The sequence below is a fragment of the Mytilus trossulus genome, chromosome 12, assembly GCF_036588685.1.
Source record: "Mytilus trossulus isolate FHL-02 chromosome 12, PNRI_Mtr1.1.1.hap1, whole genome shotgun sequence".
NCBI lineage: Eukaryota > Metazoa > Mollusca > Bivalvia > Mytilida > Mytilidae > Mytilus > Mytilus trossulus.
The window spans coordinates 26,265,169-26,284,812 of record NC_086384.1 but is presented as its reverse complement, the minus strand read 5'-3'; the positions used below and the strand labels follow the sequence as shown (position 1 = coordinate 26,284,812).

General features: G+C 30.3%; 2 protein-coding genes across 3 annotated transcripts in view; one reads left to right on the top strand and one right to left on the bottom strand.

Moving 5' to 3' along the window:
- Window positions 1-4,685, bottom strand: part of LOC134693647 (cellular tumor antigen p53-like) — a 40,023-nt gene extending 35,338 nt beyond the window's left edge. The window contains exon 1 of one of the 2 annotated variants that reach the window (XM_063554521.1): window positions 4,456-4,685. In XM_063554521.1, the coding sequence (XP_063410591.1) occupies window positions 4,456-4,604 (149 nt within the window). In that variant the 5' untranslated portion in view covers window positions 4,605-4,685. The remainder of the gene's footprint in view (window positions 1-4,455) is intronic. The other variant, XM_063554530.1, reaches the window with a different exon arrangement.
- The window catches only part of LOC134693648 (WD repeat-containing protein WRAP73-like), a 48,439-nt gene that overhangs the window by 16,862 nt on the left and 11,933 nt on the right, over window positions 1-19,644 (top strand). The window contains exon 8 of the mRNA XM_063554531.1: window positions 9,370-9,504. Coding sequence (XP_063410601.1) covers window positions 9,370-9,504 — 135 coding nt within the window. The remainder of the gene's footprint in view (window positions 1-9,369; window positions 9,505-19,644) is intronic.

Sequence of the window (19,644 nt, the reverse complement as noted above, 5' to 3'; positions counted from 1 at the left end):
GATGATACTGTTATATATGAAGAGGTGGGGATTGCTATTTTGCACTTGATAACATCATGCAGTTTGTTTATGTAGTAAAATGTGTTTAAAAGTACAACTCACAAGATCAATTGACCAATCAGAACAGTTGAAGAAATTGTCCCTTAGCATCTCTTAGGGTTCAATTTACTTTTCTGATTATATTTGACATGATCTTATTTAGTTAAAAAAAACAACTTTGCAGAAGTATGAACTTCCATCCAGCTTGCCACACAAGTGTATGAGGGAAAAAAACTTGCCCATTGCCCATCATAAAATTTGCATGCAAAAAATCCATTATTCGTCAATCAACCTGGCATCTGCAACAAACAATTATACAGACTTATTTTGAAACAATTGCCTGTTGCAGGATTGATTCCCTTAGTAAATGTGGTAGATACTTAGTCAGCCATAAGTGGTTGAGCTTGGGAAATACTTCTTTAGCTCAGTCAGTGAACACCCTGTCTTGTAACACATAGGTCCTGGGTTTGTGTCCCAGTAGAGACAAACATGATTTTGTATCTTTAACTATGCTCTTCTATTACAGTACTGATCTTTCAGCTTTTTCAGACAATTTTCTTTGTTGAAATGAACTTTATCACAATATAGGCATTAACTACTGTAAATTCAGAAATTATTGCTTGCAATTATTATTACGAGTTTTTGAAGAATGATAAAAAAATGAGAGATTAAGGAGATGTGCATAAAGACATTTGTACCAAATATTAAAATGCAAGTTCTTATTATTGTGATTCTCACCAAGTCGCATTATTCAAAATAATTTCTGAATTTACAGTATTTTAAAAGTACTAAAAGTACTCACATTTGCATTTACCATGTGTTTTTCCTGTTATTTTGTTTTTAACTTTAAATATATACATATATATTTTGTAATTCAATGAGAACATACGATCAAAAGAACACCTGTGATTAATAAAGGCATTAAATTCATTAAAGGTATTAGAAAATAACATTATACAGAAGTTAATTGTGCAACCTGACATCCTTGTCACCTTTTGACCTTTTTATGTGAGTTTGAATCTAGATATACATAGATGGCTAATCAAGAGGTAACTCTTAATTTCTGTCTAATGTTCATACATTCATATATTTATAAAATGTGAATTTCACCAAGTTTAGAAATCAGACTGCCTACAGGTTCTCTGTTGATCGTGAATATGATAAAACCATTTGGGTTTTTGGACCATTCTATTAGTGAGATAGCAGTTTCAATTACAGAATAAAAGTTAATGTGTGTGAGAACAATTTGATTTTAATCATTTTAAAGTTGAAATAATGATATTGAATATTTCATATATGCAATAGCATAATCTAGAGCATTATTTTTCTTATCAGCCAGCATTGATACTGATAGCAGGTAAACTCATCTTAGTTACCAAGCTTTAAAAATTTGGATGTCAGTCTTGCATTTTGTCTACAAAAGACTCATCAGTGACGTTAGGATAGGAAATAATTATCAGGACCAAACAAAGTATGGAGTTGACGAGTCCCATAGGGAAGTTTGAATGATACACGTATCTTGTATTTTTAAATGTAATTTGTTAAATAGATTTTTGTCAGTTTGTTTCCATGAGCAAGAAATTTTCATGAAATAAGTTTTTTTCCAGTTATAGCATCAAATAGAAACTTTAAATCTTTTTAGAGTTTATATATCTAGTCTTTTTCGTGCACATAAAAAATAAGGTGTAACTGATCCTTATTTAGACAAATCAAGCAGAAATTATAACTACTTTTTATAATTTGCACATTAAAACATATGATTTTTTGCTACTAAAGTTACACATTTAACTTTCATAATTAGTATTTTCTAATAACCTTGTAACCTTAACCATCTCAACTGCCTCATTTATACCCTTACAATTTTATACAAATTTCAATAGAAGTACAATGATTTTGAATATTATTCTTTGTAAAATTAATCATTTCAAAAAAAGTATAACCACTTTAGTTTAATATTAAATAAAATCACCATCAGCACGCATGAATTCCAATGACCCTCCAATGTAAAAAAACCCAGCTATCATATCATTGCATTTAAAACAGTAAACTTTACAGTTGATACATTTTATTTTCATTGGTTATCAGTTTTCTTTTTGGGAGGAAAAGCTTCAGCTTCGAAGGCATTTCTTGTTGTGTTTTCATCATTCACTGCTATCAAAGAACGCAAAAAATAATGTTATATAGTGTTTTGAATATTAAGTTTGTTAAGCCTTATGCTCTATTTTTTCTTTGGCCTGAATGTGGTTGAATCAGGTATATTTGGTAGATTTCACCAAAATCTCTAATTGGGTCTTTTTCAGGTGAAGGTCAACAGTTTTTATAGCTTGGCAAAAATGTCTTATTTCACTCTTTGGCTTCAAATGGATAAAAATTTAAGTTTTTAATGAAGGACAGGAGACTAAAGTGACTGACCATTTTTGCACCTACTCTTTAATTTTTGGTATATGTAGTGCTCATATGACCTTTGTAACTAGTTTTGTAGCAGAACTGACCTTGACCATAACCTTAAATTTAGTTGTCATAAAATATTTGTAGTAAGAGCTTATAGTAAAAATGTATATACTTATTTTGACATAAAAAGTAAAAGGATATTAATACATTTATAAACTGTATCAAATAAATTTACATTCTTTAATGTCTGGAAGATTTATGTTGACATAAAATAAGATTTCATGCAAGATTACTGAAAAAAAGTGATGTGAAGTCGCATAGCAGATACAGAATTAAATAGGTCACAAAATGATCCTGAACTGTATTATGGGTATTTGATCATGATGGCATAACTTTTCAGCAATGACATTTTCCCACTAATGACTGAAACTTTTCAAACTATTTTTAAAGTATCACACTAATATGTAGATTGTAAATAAAAACGTCTCTTTTTGATTCCTGATTTCTATCTTAGCTGGCTGTGTAGAACCAGTTACTGTTCTTTAGCTTACTTTAGGGGTAAAGGTGTATTCATTAAAATGTAACTATTGGGCTACAATTTTTTCAAGAAAGTTTTGTCCACAGTGAAGATGTACTTTTATGTATCATTTCTTTGACCTCAGTTTACACTTTCAAAGTTTTATAAAATCTCTAACTTCCATGGCATTTAAATTTTTTAAGACTAGCAATAAAATTAAGATGTTTATGCTTAAAAGATGTAAATATTCACTCTATTAGTAAAAGTAGCCCAGAGTTCCTTGATAGCAATAAAACAGGTGTTTGTAATGTGGAAAGCAATAAAAGGAGGTGTTGGTGTTAAGTCCATGGAATAATGATTTTTTTCAAGGAAATTTTGACAACAGTGAAAATGTACTTCAATTTATCATTTCAATGATTTCAACCTACACATTTGAAATTTCATGAAAGTAGACATGCCAAAAAAGTTATGCTTAAAAGCTGTAATATTGAAGTATTAGTAGACCATGGTTCTGCAGTTTTCTTTACTTGGACAAGTTTCTATATTATAAGGCAAACTCTAACTATAATTTGGTCACAATCATGTCTACACAAATTCATTTAAGAAAGTCTGCAGCAAAAAAATCATATTTTTAAGTGGACAATAGGTTAAGATTACCTCAATATGGACCCTAAAGATTCTGGCCCACTATTTATTTCAAAAATTTTATTGACCTCAAGAAAAATTTCCAAGTGACTGACATGTGTGTCAGACATATTAATACTGAGGGAACAAAGTCACCAAGCAGATCGTGACATACCAAAATGTCTTTGTTGTATTGACTAGTCAATTTATAAAGACTGATGTCCAAGCACCTTTGTTCTGGCCTTGGAATCTTAACAGATTTCTAAATCCCATTCAACCTACATAGATGACTCAAGACTTGAATGGTATTAGAGAATTATAGCTTTAAATTCAAAGGCAAACTTCTAGTACTCTTCTTTACATGACAAAGTGACTTAGTATGATTATGTAGAGGAAGTCTGGTATTATCTCATATATTATTCATGACTTTGGTATTTAAAGTCGATGGTACTGTCTCTCCAAAGTCTACATTGGAAATCAAATCTTTATTAAAAATGCAAATTTGAAACATCAGCCAGGAATATACTGGCGGCTCTTTCTCTCATCTTTTCACTAATTTTTGCATTGCTTTCTTTTATAATTAAATTTACTTTAACAAAATGTCACTTTAAAAAGATGGTCAAACCAATGGAAGAATTAAATGAAATAGAAGGAACACTTGAAATATAAAAGATTTTTTCACTCACAGATGATGCAAACGATGGCACCAATTTGAATTTAGTTTGTAATGCCATTCAAAAGTTAAAGTAATTTTATTTGCAACAGATCGATGCAGATTTTGGCTAACTCTGTTTTTGAAATTAAAGACACTGGAAAATAAAAAAATGAAAGCCAGCTGAAAAAGAAAACTGAAAGTAGATAGTGAAAGTAAGATGTAAACAAACCTGCATCCTGGATTATAATTATGTGACGGCATGTTGTAATTATTGTATCCTTGAGAACGCAGATAATTCAGTCTCGGATCTGGACGGGAGTTCCATATTGGCACTTGAGGTGTATTGTGTAAATCCCCATTCATTTGAGACGGCATCATAGAGTTTATGGACGGATGATACTTCCTACTTGGACGGAAGAGGGTGATAAATCCACCAAAATATTGCGGTCTATCTTATTCTCACTTCATTTAGTTAACTGTGAAAAAAGAGAATAGGTACTCTGGTTAATACAGATCAGTATGATATTGTCTCGGATGAGTGATTCTTTTCTAATCGCAACATCTTTTTAAATTTTGACGGGTGTAATTTTTCCCCTATGGCAAATGAAACGGGAGATTAGAAGCATCGCTTCAACAATTTTTAATACATTTTAAAAAGATTTGTGTATTCATTGTTTAGATAGGATATTGTTTTCGTCAATGTATATTATTCATTATATTTTTTTGTGAGAATGTTTTTATTTTTACAAAAGAGAACAATAAAAGGCAGTTTTGTTGTTTAAAGTGATGGAGATTTTGTCTTTTTTAAAGGAGGAAGATATAGTATTACTTTGTTGTTGTAGTTCTGTTTCCATGATGATAATGCATTATTGGGTAGATTTAATTGAACAAAAGAATTTTAACAAAAGGTTATTTACTTTTATTTGGGTAGAAAACTTTGTCTGAGTTTTAAAGAAAACACTTGATGAGAAAATTTGTTTTTTTATCATTTTTACTGTTCTCGTATGAAACAGGTGTTTTGGTTTTATACTATGACATGGATAGTTATGTTTACCATGGACACTATCACTTTTCAGCTGATTCATCCTGCTTACTTTGATGGAATGGACTTTGCTCATTGTTGAAGGCTGTAGGATGACCTATAGTTGTTACTTTTTTTACATATAGGTCTCTTGTGGAGAGTTGTCTCATTGGCAATCATACCACATCTTCAGATCCTCTGATTGTATCTTTAGTGGTCTTAATATGAATTGAAAGACAATTTTCATTAGATATATTTTCCGCAATCTAAATAGCTCACAGTAATTTTAACTCGAAAATGCATCTTGTAAACCAATTTTTTGAGAAAATTTAGAATAAACATGGAGAGTTGTCTTTGCCAATGATACCACATCTTCTTATTTTTATATTATAAACAGCTCTATTTTAAGGATTTTCATATGTTGTTCAAAAGAGAAAATGTCTTTCTTACATGGCATCTGTAGTATACAAATGATAACATGATATTTACTCTAAAGAAGATACTAAAGGTTGTATTTCTGTTAATATTGACAATGCAATTTCCCATAGCTTAAACCCTACCACTTTTACTGTGAAGTTTTGAAAAAAATCTAGAATTGAAAGATCATATGCACCACAATTTGTTTCAAAGGTCAAAATATAGGGCTGTGCAGCATATTTTCAACGTTTATATGCCCTGAACTTCTCAGAGTTTAAACTAACACTAATTTTCTTAACTACTCCTACCTCGAATGAAAGGTTACCACAGATTTCAATGTAAACAATATGCATATGTATATTTACTGGTAACATTTCCAAGTTATGTCTCTGTGAGATTGAACACATAGAACATAACTGGGAAACAGTATGTACACAAAATTAATTTTCTATGAATATCAAAGATCTCCCCAAAAGAGGCGTGTTTTGAGAAACAGCTGTATGTACAAAGTGCAACCTATAGCAACAATTAAATATCATTGGCCATAGCACAAACCAGACCATACATGGAAAAAACAAACAGCAGCCTTAAAACACCAGATATAAAACCTAAAACTGAGGGAAAAAAACCTTGGAATCCTAAAAAAACAATGGCAAGGCTGCTCCACATATGGCATCTTAAACAAAGCTGTTTTAAAACACCAATGTTTCTGATCATGATCAAAATAAAAAGATGTGGTATGATAACCAGTGAGATAATTATCCACCCAAATAAGTAGATGTAATTCAATCAAGATTTTGTTTCAAAAATTTAATGCATATAATTATTTTAAGTCAAGTTCATTGTCAATCATTAATAAATTTCTGGTAAATTGCCATATGAAAATATACCTACCTTGAGTCGTCTTGAAAAGTCTTTGAAACTTTTGTTGCTGTCTACAGCTATTTAAAACCTTTTTGATCGTGATTTCATAGAAACGGACAGAAGATGAAAATAAAAGTAACACATCCTGTTTTCCAAGATATAAACTGTATAAAACATTATTGGGTAATGAAAATTAACTACTTTTCATGGATATTAAATTTTTCACAATTACGAAAGTTTAAAAGTCAAGCCTACCATACAAATGAACTTTTATAAGCTATTAAACGTAGTGAAGATATGTATATCTATAAACCAATTAGTTACAACTGTTAGTATATTTATCATGTGATATTTATGCATTCTTATGATTACTTTTTAAGGTTGAATAGCTGCACTTGGGGGCATTTCAGCAACAGAGGGGGCTACAAATTTATCTCTCATATTTCATGCATCTTTTAGTATGTAGTGTTAATTTTTTTTAAGAAATGTCCTAAAAAAAAGACAAATTATCCCAGAATCAAAATACATTATATGAACTAAAGAAAATCATTTTTTATATTGCTGTACATACTTATGGACAAACAAGGTGTTAAATTGATATGTTGATTTAAAATGACACTATGTATTTTAATTATGATAAGATTATATATTGGGTTGCACCAGATAATGCAATGAAAGTACATTGAATTTAGAAATTAAACAAATGTGTCAAATTTGTAATTGATAAAGGCATGCTATCTTGTGGAAAGGTTTTGTAAATGTCACAGTATGAAAAGTTTACTGCATAAACCAAACATTTTGTTAGTAAGTGGGTTAAGTTTGTATTTGAATTTTCAACAGTTTAAATTCTTTTGTAACTTGAATGGTACATTTTTTCGGTCTTGTGTGCAGTTCTAACAAGGCATTGTCTAATTTTCAGGATTTGCAACTATCTTTTTTGGCCGAGTATTTGGCGAGAAACAATCACCAAAACCCAAGTTTTGTAAAAAGTAAAAAGTTTTAAAAGTACATGAAAAGTTTTGAATATGATATTTTTAAAGGGCAAGTCTTGGAGAAGTCTTCAAATAAAAATTCAGCAAAGTTGTAAGTAGCTGAATTTAACACTTATTAAATTATTTAAAGTATGTTCCCTATTGGAATTTTGAAAACAAGGACTTATTAATAAGTAAATACTCATTTTTTTAATTTTTCAAATTTTTAAAAATCTTGTTTCAAGGTAAACATTGAGTTCAATCAAACCCACCACAATAAACAATTAAAGCCTCTGAGATATACATTCTGATAATTTGATAGTAAACATGCTAATTAAAATATTTAAGCTTGACCAGATATAAATCAAATTCAATTGAATTTAAAATTACATGATGTAATGCGTCCTAAGGCGTAGGTCAATATTATGATATCAGCCCAGTGTACAATACGGAAATAAATATAGTCCCATGTAGGGTCAAAAAGTGTTGTGATGATTGGTCTGATTATAAACAAATAATTTAGAATAAGTGATCCTTTGATCCTTTGGAAATCAGATATACCAATTTACTTATGCTGTTTAAAAGGGTGGTCTATTTTAAAAACTGATGGGAAAGTATATAGTGTTAAAGTTCATTTTAGACTATAGGACATGGGAATGCATGTTAATTCAAATTAAGTTTACTGTTAAAAATGCTAATTTTGTACAAATATTTTAGAATTACAGTAACTACCGTACTGATTCTAAAATATTTGGACCCCTAAACAATAGACCAAAGTCTTTGATACAAGGATGTGTGCAGTTGACATTAAATTTTCTTCCTTTTTCATGAAGATTTATGTATATCAAAGTTATGGGGCCTAAATTAATATATTGTTTGTTTCCCTAATCCCTATTCTGACAAGCCAGGTGTGGGTAGGTAGGTAGGTAAATAATTTTATTTTTCCCAAAAGCCTGAATATTATCGAATGATCCGGCAAGCCAGAAAATCAGAAATGAATAAAATAATATTTGGCTTAGTTTTGACAATAAAATTTTATGAGTAGGGCCATTTTTGCAGGGTCAGTCGGGATTGGGGAAACAAACAATATTTTATATTAGGCCTGTGTGTGTGAAATAGTTCAACTTGATTTTCTGTAAACTTTTAAATTTCGTAAAGTCAATTATTCAGGTTTGATTTGCATTTTCTGAAAATTGTCTTGTGCTGTATCTGAATGTAACACACACATGATATGATGTTAGTCTATATTAATCAGAGAACTACTTGTACTAGAGAAACTTCTAAAGAAATGTTTTTAAACATACTAATTCTTTATCTTAAAAGTTCTTTGTGATACATAAGTATGACTATGTATATTCTAAGCAATAAAATAAACCATAAAAACCTTGATTTCTTAAAAGAGAGACAAAAGATACCAGAGGGACATTCAAACTTATAAAATCCAAAAACAAACTGACAACGCCATGACTTAAAAAGGAAAAAGACAAACAGACAAACAATAGAACACAAAACAAAACATGGAAAGCTAAAGACTAAGCTGCACAAACCCCTCAAATAACTGGGGGTGATCTCAGGTGCTCTGGGAAGGTATGCCTCATTAAATTGAAGATCTGCTTTACCTATAACGGGCTGTGCACTTTATCTTAAGGTGAATATTCAAGGATATAGCTACAAGTGCTAAAAATATACATTTTCAAAATATTCTTAATATATTGTGTTTTTTAGTATTTGCCTCATCAGTTGGTTTGCTTATTTCATTAACTTCAAGCAAAGATATATTTAAACTGCTGAAACTACAAACTGATGAGAACTGATATTTGATACTGTACTTGTACTTTTATATTTTTGTTTTTTTAATTTATATTTACAGTACAAGATATTGGTGTATTCAGTAGATGGAAGATGTGTATCAAAGTACAGTGCCTATGAGAATGCTCTTGGTGTGAAAAGTATAGCCTGGTCTCCTACTAGCCAATTCTTAGCCATAGGGAGCTATGATGAAAAGGTAAATAGCCTCGTACTTGCACTAGCCAATTCTTAGCCATAATACTAGCTAATTCTTAGCTATGAAGCTATGATGAAAAGGTACAAAAAAATGTATTGGTACTAGTTTCTTTTCAGCCATAGGCAGCTATGATTAAAAAGTTTGTAAGCCTCTGTCCTACTAAGCAATTCTTAGCCATAGGGAGCTATGATGAATAGGAAAATAATATAGTTATTGAACTAGTCAATTCTTAGCCATAGGGAGCTCTGATGTAAAGGTTCATAAGCCTCTGTCTTACTAGCCAATTTTAAGCGAGAGTGAGAAAGTTCTAGTCGATCAGATAGCTAAATGAGCTAAGATTATAAAATTGAGAATGGAAATGGGGATGTGTTAAAGAGACAAAAACCTGACCATAGAGCTGAAAATATCCGAAGGCCACCTATGGGTCTTCAATGCAGCAAGAAACTCCCACACCCTCAGGCGTCCTTCAGCTGGCCCTTAAACGAATATGTATACAAGTTCAGTGATAATGGAAGTAATTTGCATTTTGTATGTATAACTTGTATAAAACTTCTTTATTTTGATGTAAAGCTGGAAACTACATTTTTGGCACTCCCCTCCCCAAAGATAATAGAAAAGTATGCATTTGACCCCCTAACCCCAATAGTATCTTAAGTGTGTATTTATAAACATCCCAGATCTTTGTTATATATTTCATATCTGATGGGTAAATAGCCTGTATATTTGGATGTACTTTAAAAGGAAGTACTTTGAAAGAGCAATTAAATTAATTGAAATTAAATGTTCAATAACTGTTAAATTTGTTGAGTATTACCATGGCTTATTGAAATGCCCTTAAGTAGGTAAGAAGATTCATTGTAACAATTGATTGGTCAAATATGGTCATACAATTATAGTGTCTAATCGTTAGTAAAGTCAGGCTGCTTACAAATAAAATGTCTCACTTCAATTCTCACGAATAAATGATAAAAATTTAATGTTAGAAATGATTAAATCAGTAAAGATGAAAGATATAGGTGATAAAACTTAAGATTAATAGTGGTCAAGAAATAAGGTGACCAAGTTAAAAAGATTTCCTCAAATCCCTGTTTATTTGTGTTATATTTGTTTGAGATAGTTTTGTTTGTTTTGTGATTATTATTGCAGTGTGACCAACCAGAGGTGATACCAGTAATTTAGAAAGATGTAAAGTAATCTGATCAAAATCTATTCACATATCTTATGGTCTCTTTCATAGTCTTTAAAACGTTTGAAATAACACAATTTGCCACCTAGGCATTAAGATTGAATCTGACAGATTCCTATATTCACCTGCTTAAATATTTTGAATACAAATTTAAAAATTTGATGGGCGTATTTTGTTTGACACCTAGATAGAATAGCAGTGGACATTTGATTTTATATATGTATTGTTTGGTAGATTACAAAAAGATTTTGATATGACATGGTTCAGATAACGGTAGAAAGAAGCATCATGTTGATATTTTGACAAGCTGTCTCCAGGATGGTATGAATAATAAGTAACTTAAGGATCAGGTTCGGTGTTAATGACCCGACTGAATTAATATAGGGATAAGATTTTACTGTTTTGCCATCATTAAATTTATATTAATTTTTTTCAGAGAGACATTGAATCTGTGTTTGTCCTAATATCATGAATATGTTTGATACACTAAGCCTTTTTGTCATGTATTGAGGAGTCAATTTGACCCTGTCAATAGTTATTATTGGTGGCTTGGTTAGTAATTTGATTCTGTTTATTGGTACAGTATTGTAATAAAAATGATATTTCTTGAGAAAAATGATAATGTCTATCATTAAATCGTACATGTAACTGTCACCAAAGACAATAAGATTAGATATATAACATTCCCCTAGACATAGTTAAGTCTTTACAGGGGGTTGAAATCTGAATTGGAGGATGCAAATTTCTATAAATACTGGTATATGATTATATGAGTTCTGAAGTGACACTTGAATTCTTTCTTAAATGGCCTTTTTATTTACAATTGACATCTTAATAATGAGAAACTTGTCTGGCTTTAATGAAATAGGCCTTGACCTTTGTCTGACTGTAGAGGTTGCAAAATACACTACACTTCCTAATAGATGACAAAAGTAGTATTTTATGAATTAAACCTTAATTAGAAATATAGAAAATTTATTGCAGCAGTATTTATAAAATAAAAGTTGTAGGAACTTTTTCTGCTCTTTGGTCTTGTTGTTTTCTTAATGTTTCCCCATTTCCATTCTCAATTTTACTCTTTGTTACATAAATTGAGTCATCTCCCTTTTCTTTACACAAGTTTGAATTATCTCCCTTTTCTATACACAAGTTCGAGTTGTTCCCCTTTTCTTTACACAATTTTGAGTTATCTCCCTTATTTATTTATTCTGCACTAACAAATATATGTCTCACCACAGTTTAGATTTGATTTCTTAGAAATTCTGGTCAAAGACATTTATAAGTTAGATTTAAGTATATGAAAAATAAAAAAGTCCACTTTGTGTCTTTTAAACAATAAAAATCTGTTAATCAGATCAATACAAATTTATTAGTGATCCTTAATTTTGAAAAACCCATCATGTTTACTTCCTAATGCTGATTTCATTTTTTGTTATTCCCTGCTTTATTGAGTGAACCATGTGGTGACCTATTAAAAAGGGGTATACACCAATCTTTGGAGACCTTGTGCTGACCTCTAACGGTTCATTTTCTATTCTTCTTGTAGTTTGGTGATCGGCTCAATGATCAGACAAAGTCTCTTTGTCTCATTCTTAAAAACATTTTAACATAACATTTAAGAAAAAATGAATAATAAATAAACTTACCATGCAAAGGTAGAAAATCACTTTATTTTTACAGGTGCAAAGTAACGACATCACATCCACTGTATAACTTTTATCACATCTTCATACATAAGTGGCAAAGAAATCAGCAGAAATTGACAGGCCTACCTTAAACTTTGTTGATACTGATAATTGTTACCGGTATATTTGTAATTTTGGTCAAGTAGATTTTATCTTTGATGACTGTGGACTGTGAACAGTAGGAATAGATAAATTAAGATGCTTCAAATCGAATAATTTGTAATTCATATTTTGTAAGTGCACTAGTACAACATTTATTAAGAAAAACAGTTGGAAGTAAACACGAGTAGTAGAATGGTTGATATTGTTAAAATTGAGATAGCTATGTAATTCAGTGGTTACCAATTTTGATGTGTTACCTATTTGTTTTTTGTTAATTTTTTTAACACAAATTAGGCCATTATTTTTCTCGTTTGAATTGTTTAACATTTGTCATTTTTGGGCCTTTTATAGCTGACTATACGGTATGGACTTTGCTCATTGTTGAAGGACGTACTGTGACCTATAAGTGTTAATTTCTGTGTCATTTTGGTCTCTTGTGGAGAGTTATCTCATTGGCAATCATAACACATCTATTTTATATATACATAATACATTCAATGACTGTGCATATACTGCACTTATATAGACCTTTATTATGATTTAATAATTATGCATTCCAAAAAGAGGCAGATGTCTCAATGCTGTCTTACTTTCAATTGAAACTGAAATAAAAGCTAACCACAATTGCTAAAAAAAATGCGGACAGTTGCAGTTTAACACAAATGGAAGATTAAACAAATGTGTGAGCATAAACAACACTGATGAATTGATTGGGTAAAATTTCAGAAACCGCAAATTCGTGATCAAATTTTAAATCCTTAAATTAGGAAGAGACTGATACGATGTGATACTTATTCTAATTTTAAGTTTAAATAGCGGTAAATGTCCGATTTTAATACATGTATGACATATAGTAAACACAAAAATTAGGGTGGAATGAAATCTGCGGTTTTATTTTAAGTGCTTTTAAATATTAAACAATTATTTTTGCATCTCATTCTTAGAATCATACAAACAAACAAGTATAAAGTACAACAACTGATTTTAACATATAAATAGATAACTCTTACTGTTTTGATAGATAAAAGAACTGTGGGAAAAATATTGTTTATGTTAAAATGGTCCAAACTTTATCTCTGTGAAGTCCTCACAATCTACATATACATCTATATATAAAAATAAGATGTGGTATGATTGCCGTCAGACAACTCTCTGTAGAAGGTCACCATGCCCCTTTCAACAATGAGCAAAACCCATACAAAATAGTAAGCTGTAAAAAGCTTCCAAATGACAAATGATAATAGTTTCAAACGAAAAAAGTAAGGGCCTGATATAAGTACCAAACAATGAATGAGAAATAAACATGATATACAGCTACAAATAATAACTTCTCAATTACAAGCTTCTAACTTGGGATAGGCACAAACAGAATGTGGCAGAGTTAAACATCTTTGCTGGTGCCAAAAACTGGTATACCCTTACTATACCTGCTGGTTACTAACTGTTCAAAATTTAAAAAAATCAGTTACCATAAGCAAAAGGTCAACTTTACGTGGTGTATAGAAAAGGTGTACATGTCTGTCTGACATTAGTTATCTGACCTTGATGTGATACTTGTAGTGAAACCTTTATATTTAAGACTTTCAGAATAAAATCAATAGTCAGTAAAGCAGGCAAGCAATGCGGTGTGCACTCTTGTCTTGAGAAAGTAACTGATTGTTGAAAATTGTAGACTTATAGACTCTTCCTTGATCTGCAGATATTGTTGCATAAAAATTTCTTGAACTTTAGACATTCCAAATAGGAAAAGCTTTAGTTGCTTAAGTTCATGAAATGGTTTCAAATAATTGCTCAAGACTTAAGTTGATGAAATGGTCATGAATAATTGCTAAAAGATAGACTGAAGATTTCCTAGTTTAAAGGCTTGTACCCTTCAATAGATAGTACATTAGAATAGAATGATGGGTAGATTATTCTCCGTAGATAAATTTATAGGTAGGTTCAAGTACAGGTATACTTATTTATACAGGTGATAATAAACATACCTTAATCAACATAAATTGATGTCGGTATAACAGGGAGCCATTTTTGTGTTGTTGTGTAACACATAAAAAAACTTTGACTCTTAATTGTCATGTCTGTTGAATTGTTTTATTGTGAAATATCTTCTTATCAGTTTGAATAATCATAAAAACATAAGAAATGTTGAAAAAAATACCTTTGATAAAGGAAAAAAAAGAAATTTTGTAAAGAACAAATACGCCATGAAAATTCAAACACTACCTTGAAAGAATTTGGTTAATGGTTTTTGGTGGTTTTAATAATGTTTTGATTCAGTGAAATTTAACTCTTTATAAAATAAAAAGTTTTTTCTCTTGAATTATTCTATGACAAATATTTTAGTACAAAGTAAAAACTTGGTCTATATTTGTTTTGAATCAACAAAAGTATCTCAATTTTATACATTAGCATTTGTATGTTTGAGAAACAACAAATACTAGGTTTTTGCCAAGCATTTGTACTTTGATTCATTAATAACAGTCTAGGATATTAATAAATATTAATCATTAGGATAAATCTAGATGCATTGTAACACTTTTCAATTATCTTGCTTTCCATGGGCTGCAGAACTTGTAGTCTGGTTTTATAACCAGTCTACAATTGGTAAAGGGAAACAACTTGTGTTTAAAGAGTGCAATACAGTGAAACCTGGCTAAACTGAACCTCTTCAGGACTTATAATTTTGTTCCGTTTTGGACAATATTCAGTTTTATCAGGTTCACAATGCATACAATTTGATATGACAATGCTTAAGATCATGTTTGGTTTAAACAGTTTTTTGGTTTAACCAAGTTCCACTGTAACAGAAACAAATCAGTAATTGTCATTTAGTCTATTGAAATTTAACTCTTTATAAAATAAAAAAGTTTTTTCTCTTGAATTATTCTATGACAAATATTTTAGTACAAAGTAAAAACTTGGTCTATATTTGTTTTGAATCAACAAAAGTATCTCAATTTTATACATTAGCATTATTTTGAGGGCCTCAGGGAAGATTAGTGATTGTAACTAACTGTGTTTACCCTCTTTAAATAAAGAATTTATTATTATTATTATTATTATTATTATTATTACTGGACCTATTTTTGTACAGAAGAAAATGACAGGTTTTAGATATAAGGTCAAGTGTACTATTATTGAGCAAATTTTCACCTAAATCTTGACTGATCATGTATGAGTAAAGTTTTATATTGCAGTCCACCCAGGATCTACATCTGATGCAGTGAAATAGGATTTAAAAAAAAAGTTGAATAAATAATTTGCACGAAAGGTGTTTGTAACAGTTACTTTTGTTACCTGTTGTATTAGATTATTAAATTACTTGAATCTATAATCAGATTGAATTTGAGATCAGCAAAATAAATGTAAATGAATTATGAGGCAGAGGTGTTATGTAATAATAATTTTGGAAAATTTATGGGTAAACATGTAGCATTTGAACAAAATTTTTATAAAGTTTTTTTAGATTGTCTATATGATAACATGGAGTTGTGTTTTTCTTTGGTTTATATTTCACTTCCTAAATGTTCTCCCTCAAAGCAATGACTTTTATTCTTTAAATATTAGCCAAAGGATGGAAAAATATTTTTGAAATTTGCTTACTTTTTGTAATATAAAACTTTGAATATGTTACAGAACTTGTCGTTGTCACAAAATATTTATAGTTCCCAACATAATGGAAGTGAGAAGTCATAAAGTTTTAATACTATATATAACTTGGAACAATTTTGCAAAGTAAAAAGATAATTACAGGTGTCTTAGCTTAGTTTTGTGTCTGAATGCAAGAAAAATAAAAGAATTTACAAAAGTACTGTTCCGTCTTAGTGAAAATCAATCCAGTATATTTAGAAAATGTTTAACATTACAAAAGTGGAATACATGTCATCAATTTTATGCGTTATATTTTGTTAAAATAGTACTTCAAAAGACATCATACACTATATTTTTGTAACCCACATATATCAATGAGGTATATATGGTAATTAAATACTCAAAGACTGTATAACATAAAGCTTTCATTTTTGGTAAGATTAATATGGGTTGTCATATTCTCTTGACAATGCTGTATCAAAGGTTTAAATAATTTTAACTGGAGTTATGGGACTTGACTATTTTGTTTTAGTATGACTTCTTGTGAATGTGACCCCTCTGGTTCCATTTTACAGAAAATTCTCATACTTGATAGGACTGTTAGCTATCATGTGTAGTTGACAATGCCATTTTGATTTGTCCCAATTTAACAGGATTAATGGGACATACACTTATTTTATTGCTTGAATCCTCAGATATATATTGGTTGGTGTTGTAGTCTTTCGAAATACCGGAAAAGCGTACTGTCTTTTCAGAATACATCTGCTCTGTATTTTGACAATACTTGTTACCTTGAGAACGTACCTAACTCCTCTTAAAACTGTTTAACAGAAAGCTCTTAAACTTGGTAGAATTGTTTGCCATCATGCCTAAATGACCATATTTTACCTATCACAGAGTTTAAGTGCACTTGAATCCATTTCATTATTCCATTTATTTTATGCATGGTATATGATTTCAAAGACTAAAAGGGAACTAAACAGGTGTCATACATTAATACAAATGATGTAAATGAGGCAAAAGAACTAATAAAAGATAAGTAATCAAAAGAGATTATGGTGCATCACACATGTATGGCTAATTAAATAGGATCAAAATCTGTGATTTATAGAAATTATCAAAATCAAATTTCTCTCTGGGAGGTTTAAGTTGATTGTTTCTTTTTTGCCAAAATTTTCGTCAAATAAAGAAAATATGAATAAATTTTAATTAATTAACATAAAAAGTATTATAATTTCTGTTGTATATTATTTATGATACTGATATGAATAACAAATGAACAATCTAATGTGAAGAATTAATTTTGATCCAATGGTGAACGTGATCAGATGCTCAGCCAAAAAAAACAACTGCAACTGTATCTTTTGTCATCATATATTAATTCGAATATAAAATGATATGATAATGAATAATAAAGGGTAACATTTAAAGGCGTTTAAAGTTCAATTCAGAATAAACATTTGACAATAATTTATGAAGGAATGCTGTAAAATAAGCTTACAACATGGTATTAAATTCTTAATCAAATTGGCCAGGATTAACATGGTACAATAATGCCTTCTATGCACATTAAAATTCATTAGGCATTGTGATAAGTGTTTGTAAACTAACACATTTGCTTCATAAAAGGTCTTGATTGACGTCTTCAAATGTGACAGAATGCATTTATTGAATTGTTAAATTGTAAGTATTTGAATATAAATGTCTTTTTAAGATGTGGCATGCTTGAAGTTTCAGTGAGAGTATTAAAGTCATTTGTCAGAACAGTACACTCACAAGGACCATAAAAAAGGTGCAGTAATTGGTTTGTTTGTAAGATGATGGAATAATACATTAGTGACATACTTGTGAGGTCAAGGTTATGGAGCTGATACAATAGCACACAAGTTTAGCTAACATGGTACAAACCTTGGTTAGGATAAAGGTCTCTTATGCCAAGGACATAAATACAAGGTTAAGGTCCTGATACATTATAGCACACAAGTTCAGCTAACATGTTACAAACCTTGGTTAGGATAAAGGTCTCTTATGCCAAGGACATAAATACAAGGTCAAGGTCATTTACAATCATAGTTGCCAACTCGCATGATATTCCCATGTAATACACGCTTTTTTAACAATTTACAAACAAGGATTTTGTCACATGATTTTGTAAATAACAACTGTAAAAAAAAGAAAAGTTTATAGTCTTGAGAGAATAAAGGAACTACTGTCATGGTAGAGATACTAGTTCGAGATCTTGAGTTGACAAAATAGACTTGAAATCCTGGTACAATGCATAGCAAAAGTAACTTCAATTTCAAGGTCAGAGTAACAGCACAAGATATTATTCAGTTCTGTAGACTGACAGAAATTTTATAGAAGAGTTAATTGTTTTCTTAGGGGTCTAACAACAGTATCTACCTAAAACATGTGTTGCAATAACTAAGGTATTTTTTTTCTCGAGATGGTAATCCAGCAGACAACTTCTTAACAAGCTTAATATTTGATATGGTAGTTTACTTGGATCTGTCATATTTTGTGTAAAGATACATTATGTTATGTTCATTGCCCTTGACCTTATTTTCATGGTTCAGAGACTAAATGCCACTGTTTTGGTCTAATACTGTTTGCTATAGGTCAACTTTATTTGGTGTCTCAAAATATTTTACCATGTGCATGTCAGTCTGGCTTGTTTTGTTTGACCTTGGCCTCATTTTTACTGTTCATTAATCAATGTTAAGTTTTTGTTTTATGGTCTGTTTTTCTAAGTAATAGCTCAACTCAGTCTGCACAGTTAGCCACTTGTCAGATGCCCCAGACTAGTTAATATTGAATCGGACTAGTAAAAATTTTCAAAATTTTCAATAGTCTAATAGGGACAAATTTTGATATTTAGTTTCCAGACTAGTAGATGAAAAAGTTTTTGGCACAGACTGGTCAACTTAATCTGAACTATATTTGGTGTGTGGAATGATTGTAAGGTGTATATGTCTGCCTGGCAATTATCATCTGACTATAACCTCATTTTTATGGTTCATTGGTCAATCTTAGGTTTTCTTGGTTAAGTTTATTTCTTAGTAACTATATGCAATAGGTTAACTATATTTAAAGCCTGTAATGATTGTAAGGTGTCTGTGTGGTAATGTTCATCTGACCTTGACCTCATTTTTATGGTTGATCAATTTGTACTTTTCCTGTTAAATTTTGTTTCTTAGATCTGCAATAGGTCAACTGTATTTAAAGAATATTTAGTATGGAATAATTGGAAGGTGTACATGTATTTCCAGTTTAGTTTATCTGACCTTGCCCATTATTTTCATGTCAAGTTTTTGTGATAGTTGTATAGTAAAGATTTATATTTAGGGCTACTGTAAAGACCAACTTATTTTCGCAGATACTTCCCTTTGGAGTCCACTTTGCGTCAATTTATTTTTTGCAATTCTTAAATTTATTTTTGAAATATTTATATAAAGGAAGATAAAAGTTTAACAAATTCACGAAGATTTATATTCCCTTTATATTTCATGGTAAGTAAAATAGGTGAAAAATTTCAGCATGTGCACTCTTGTTTAAAAGATATATCTGGTGTATCCT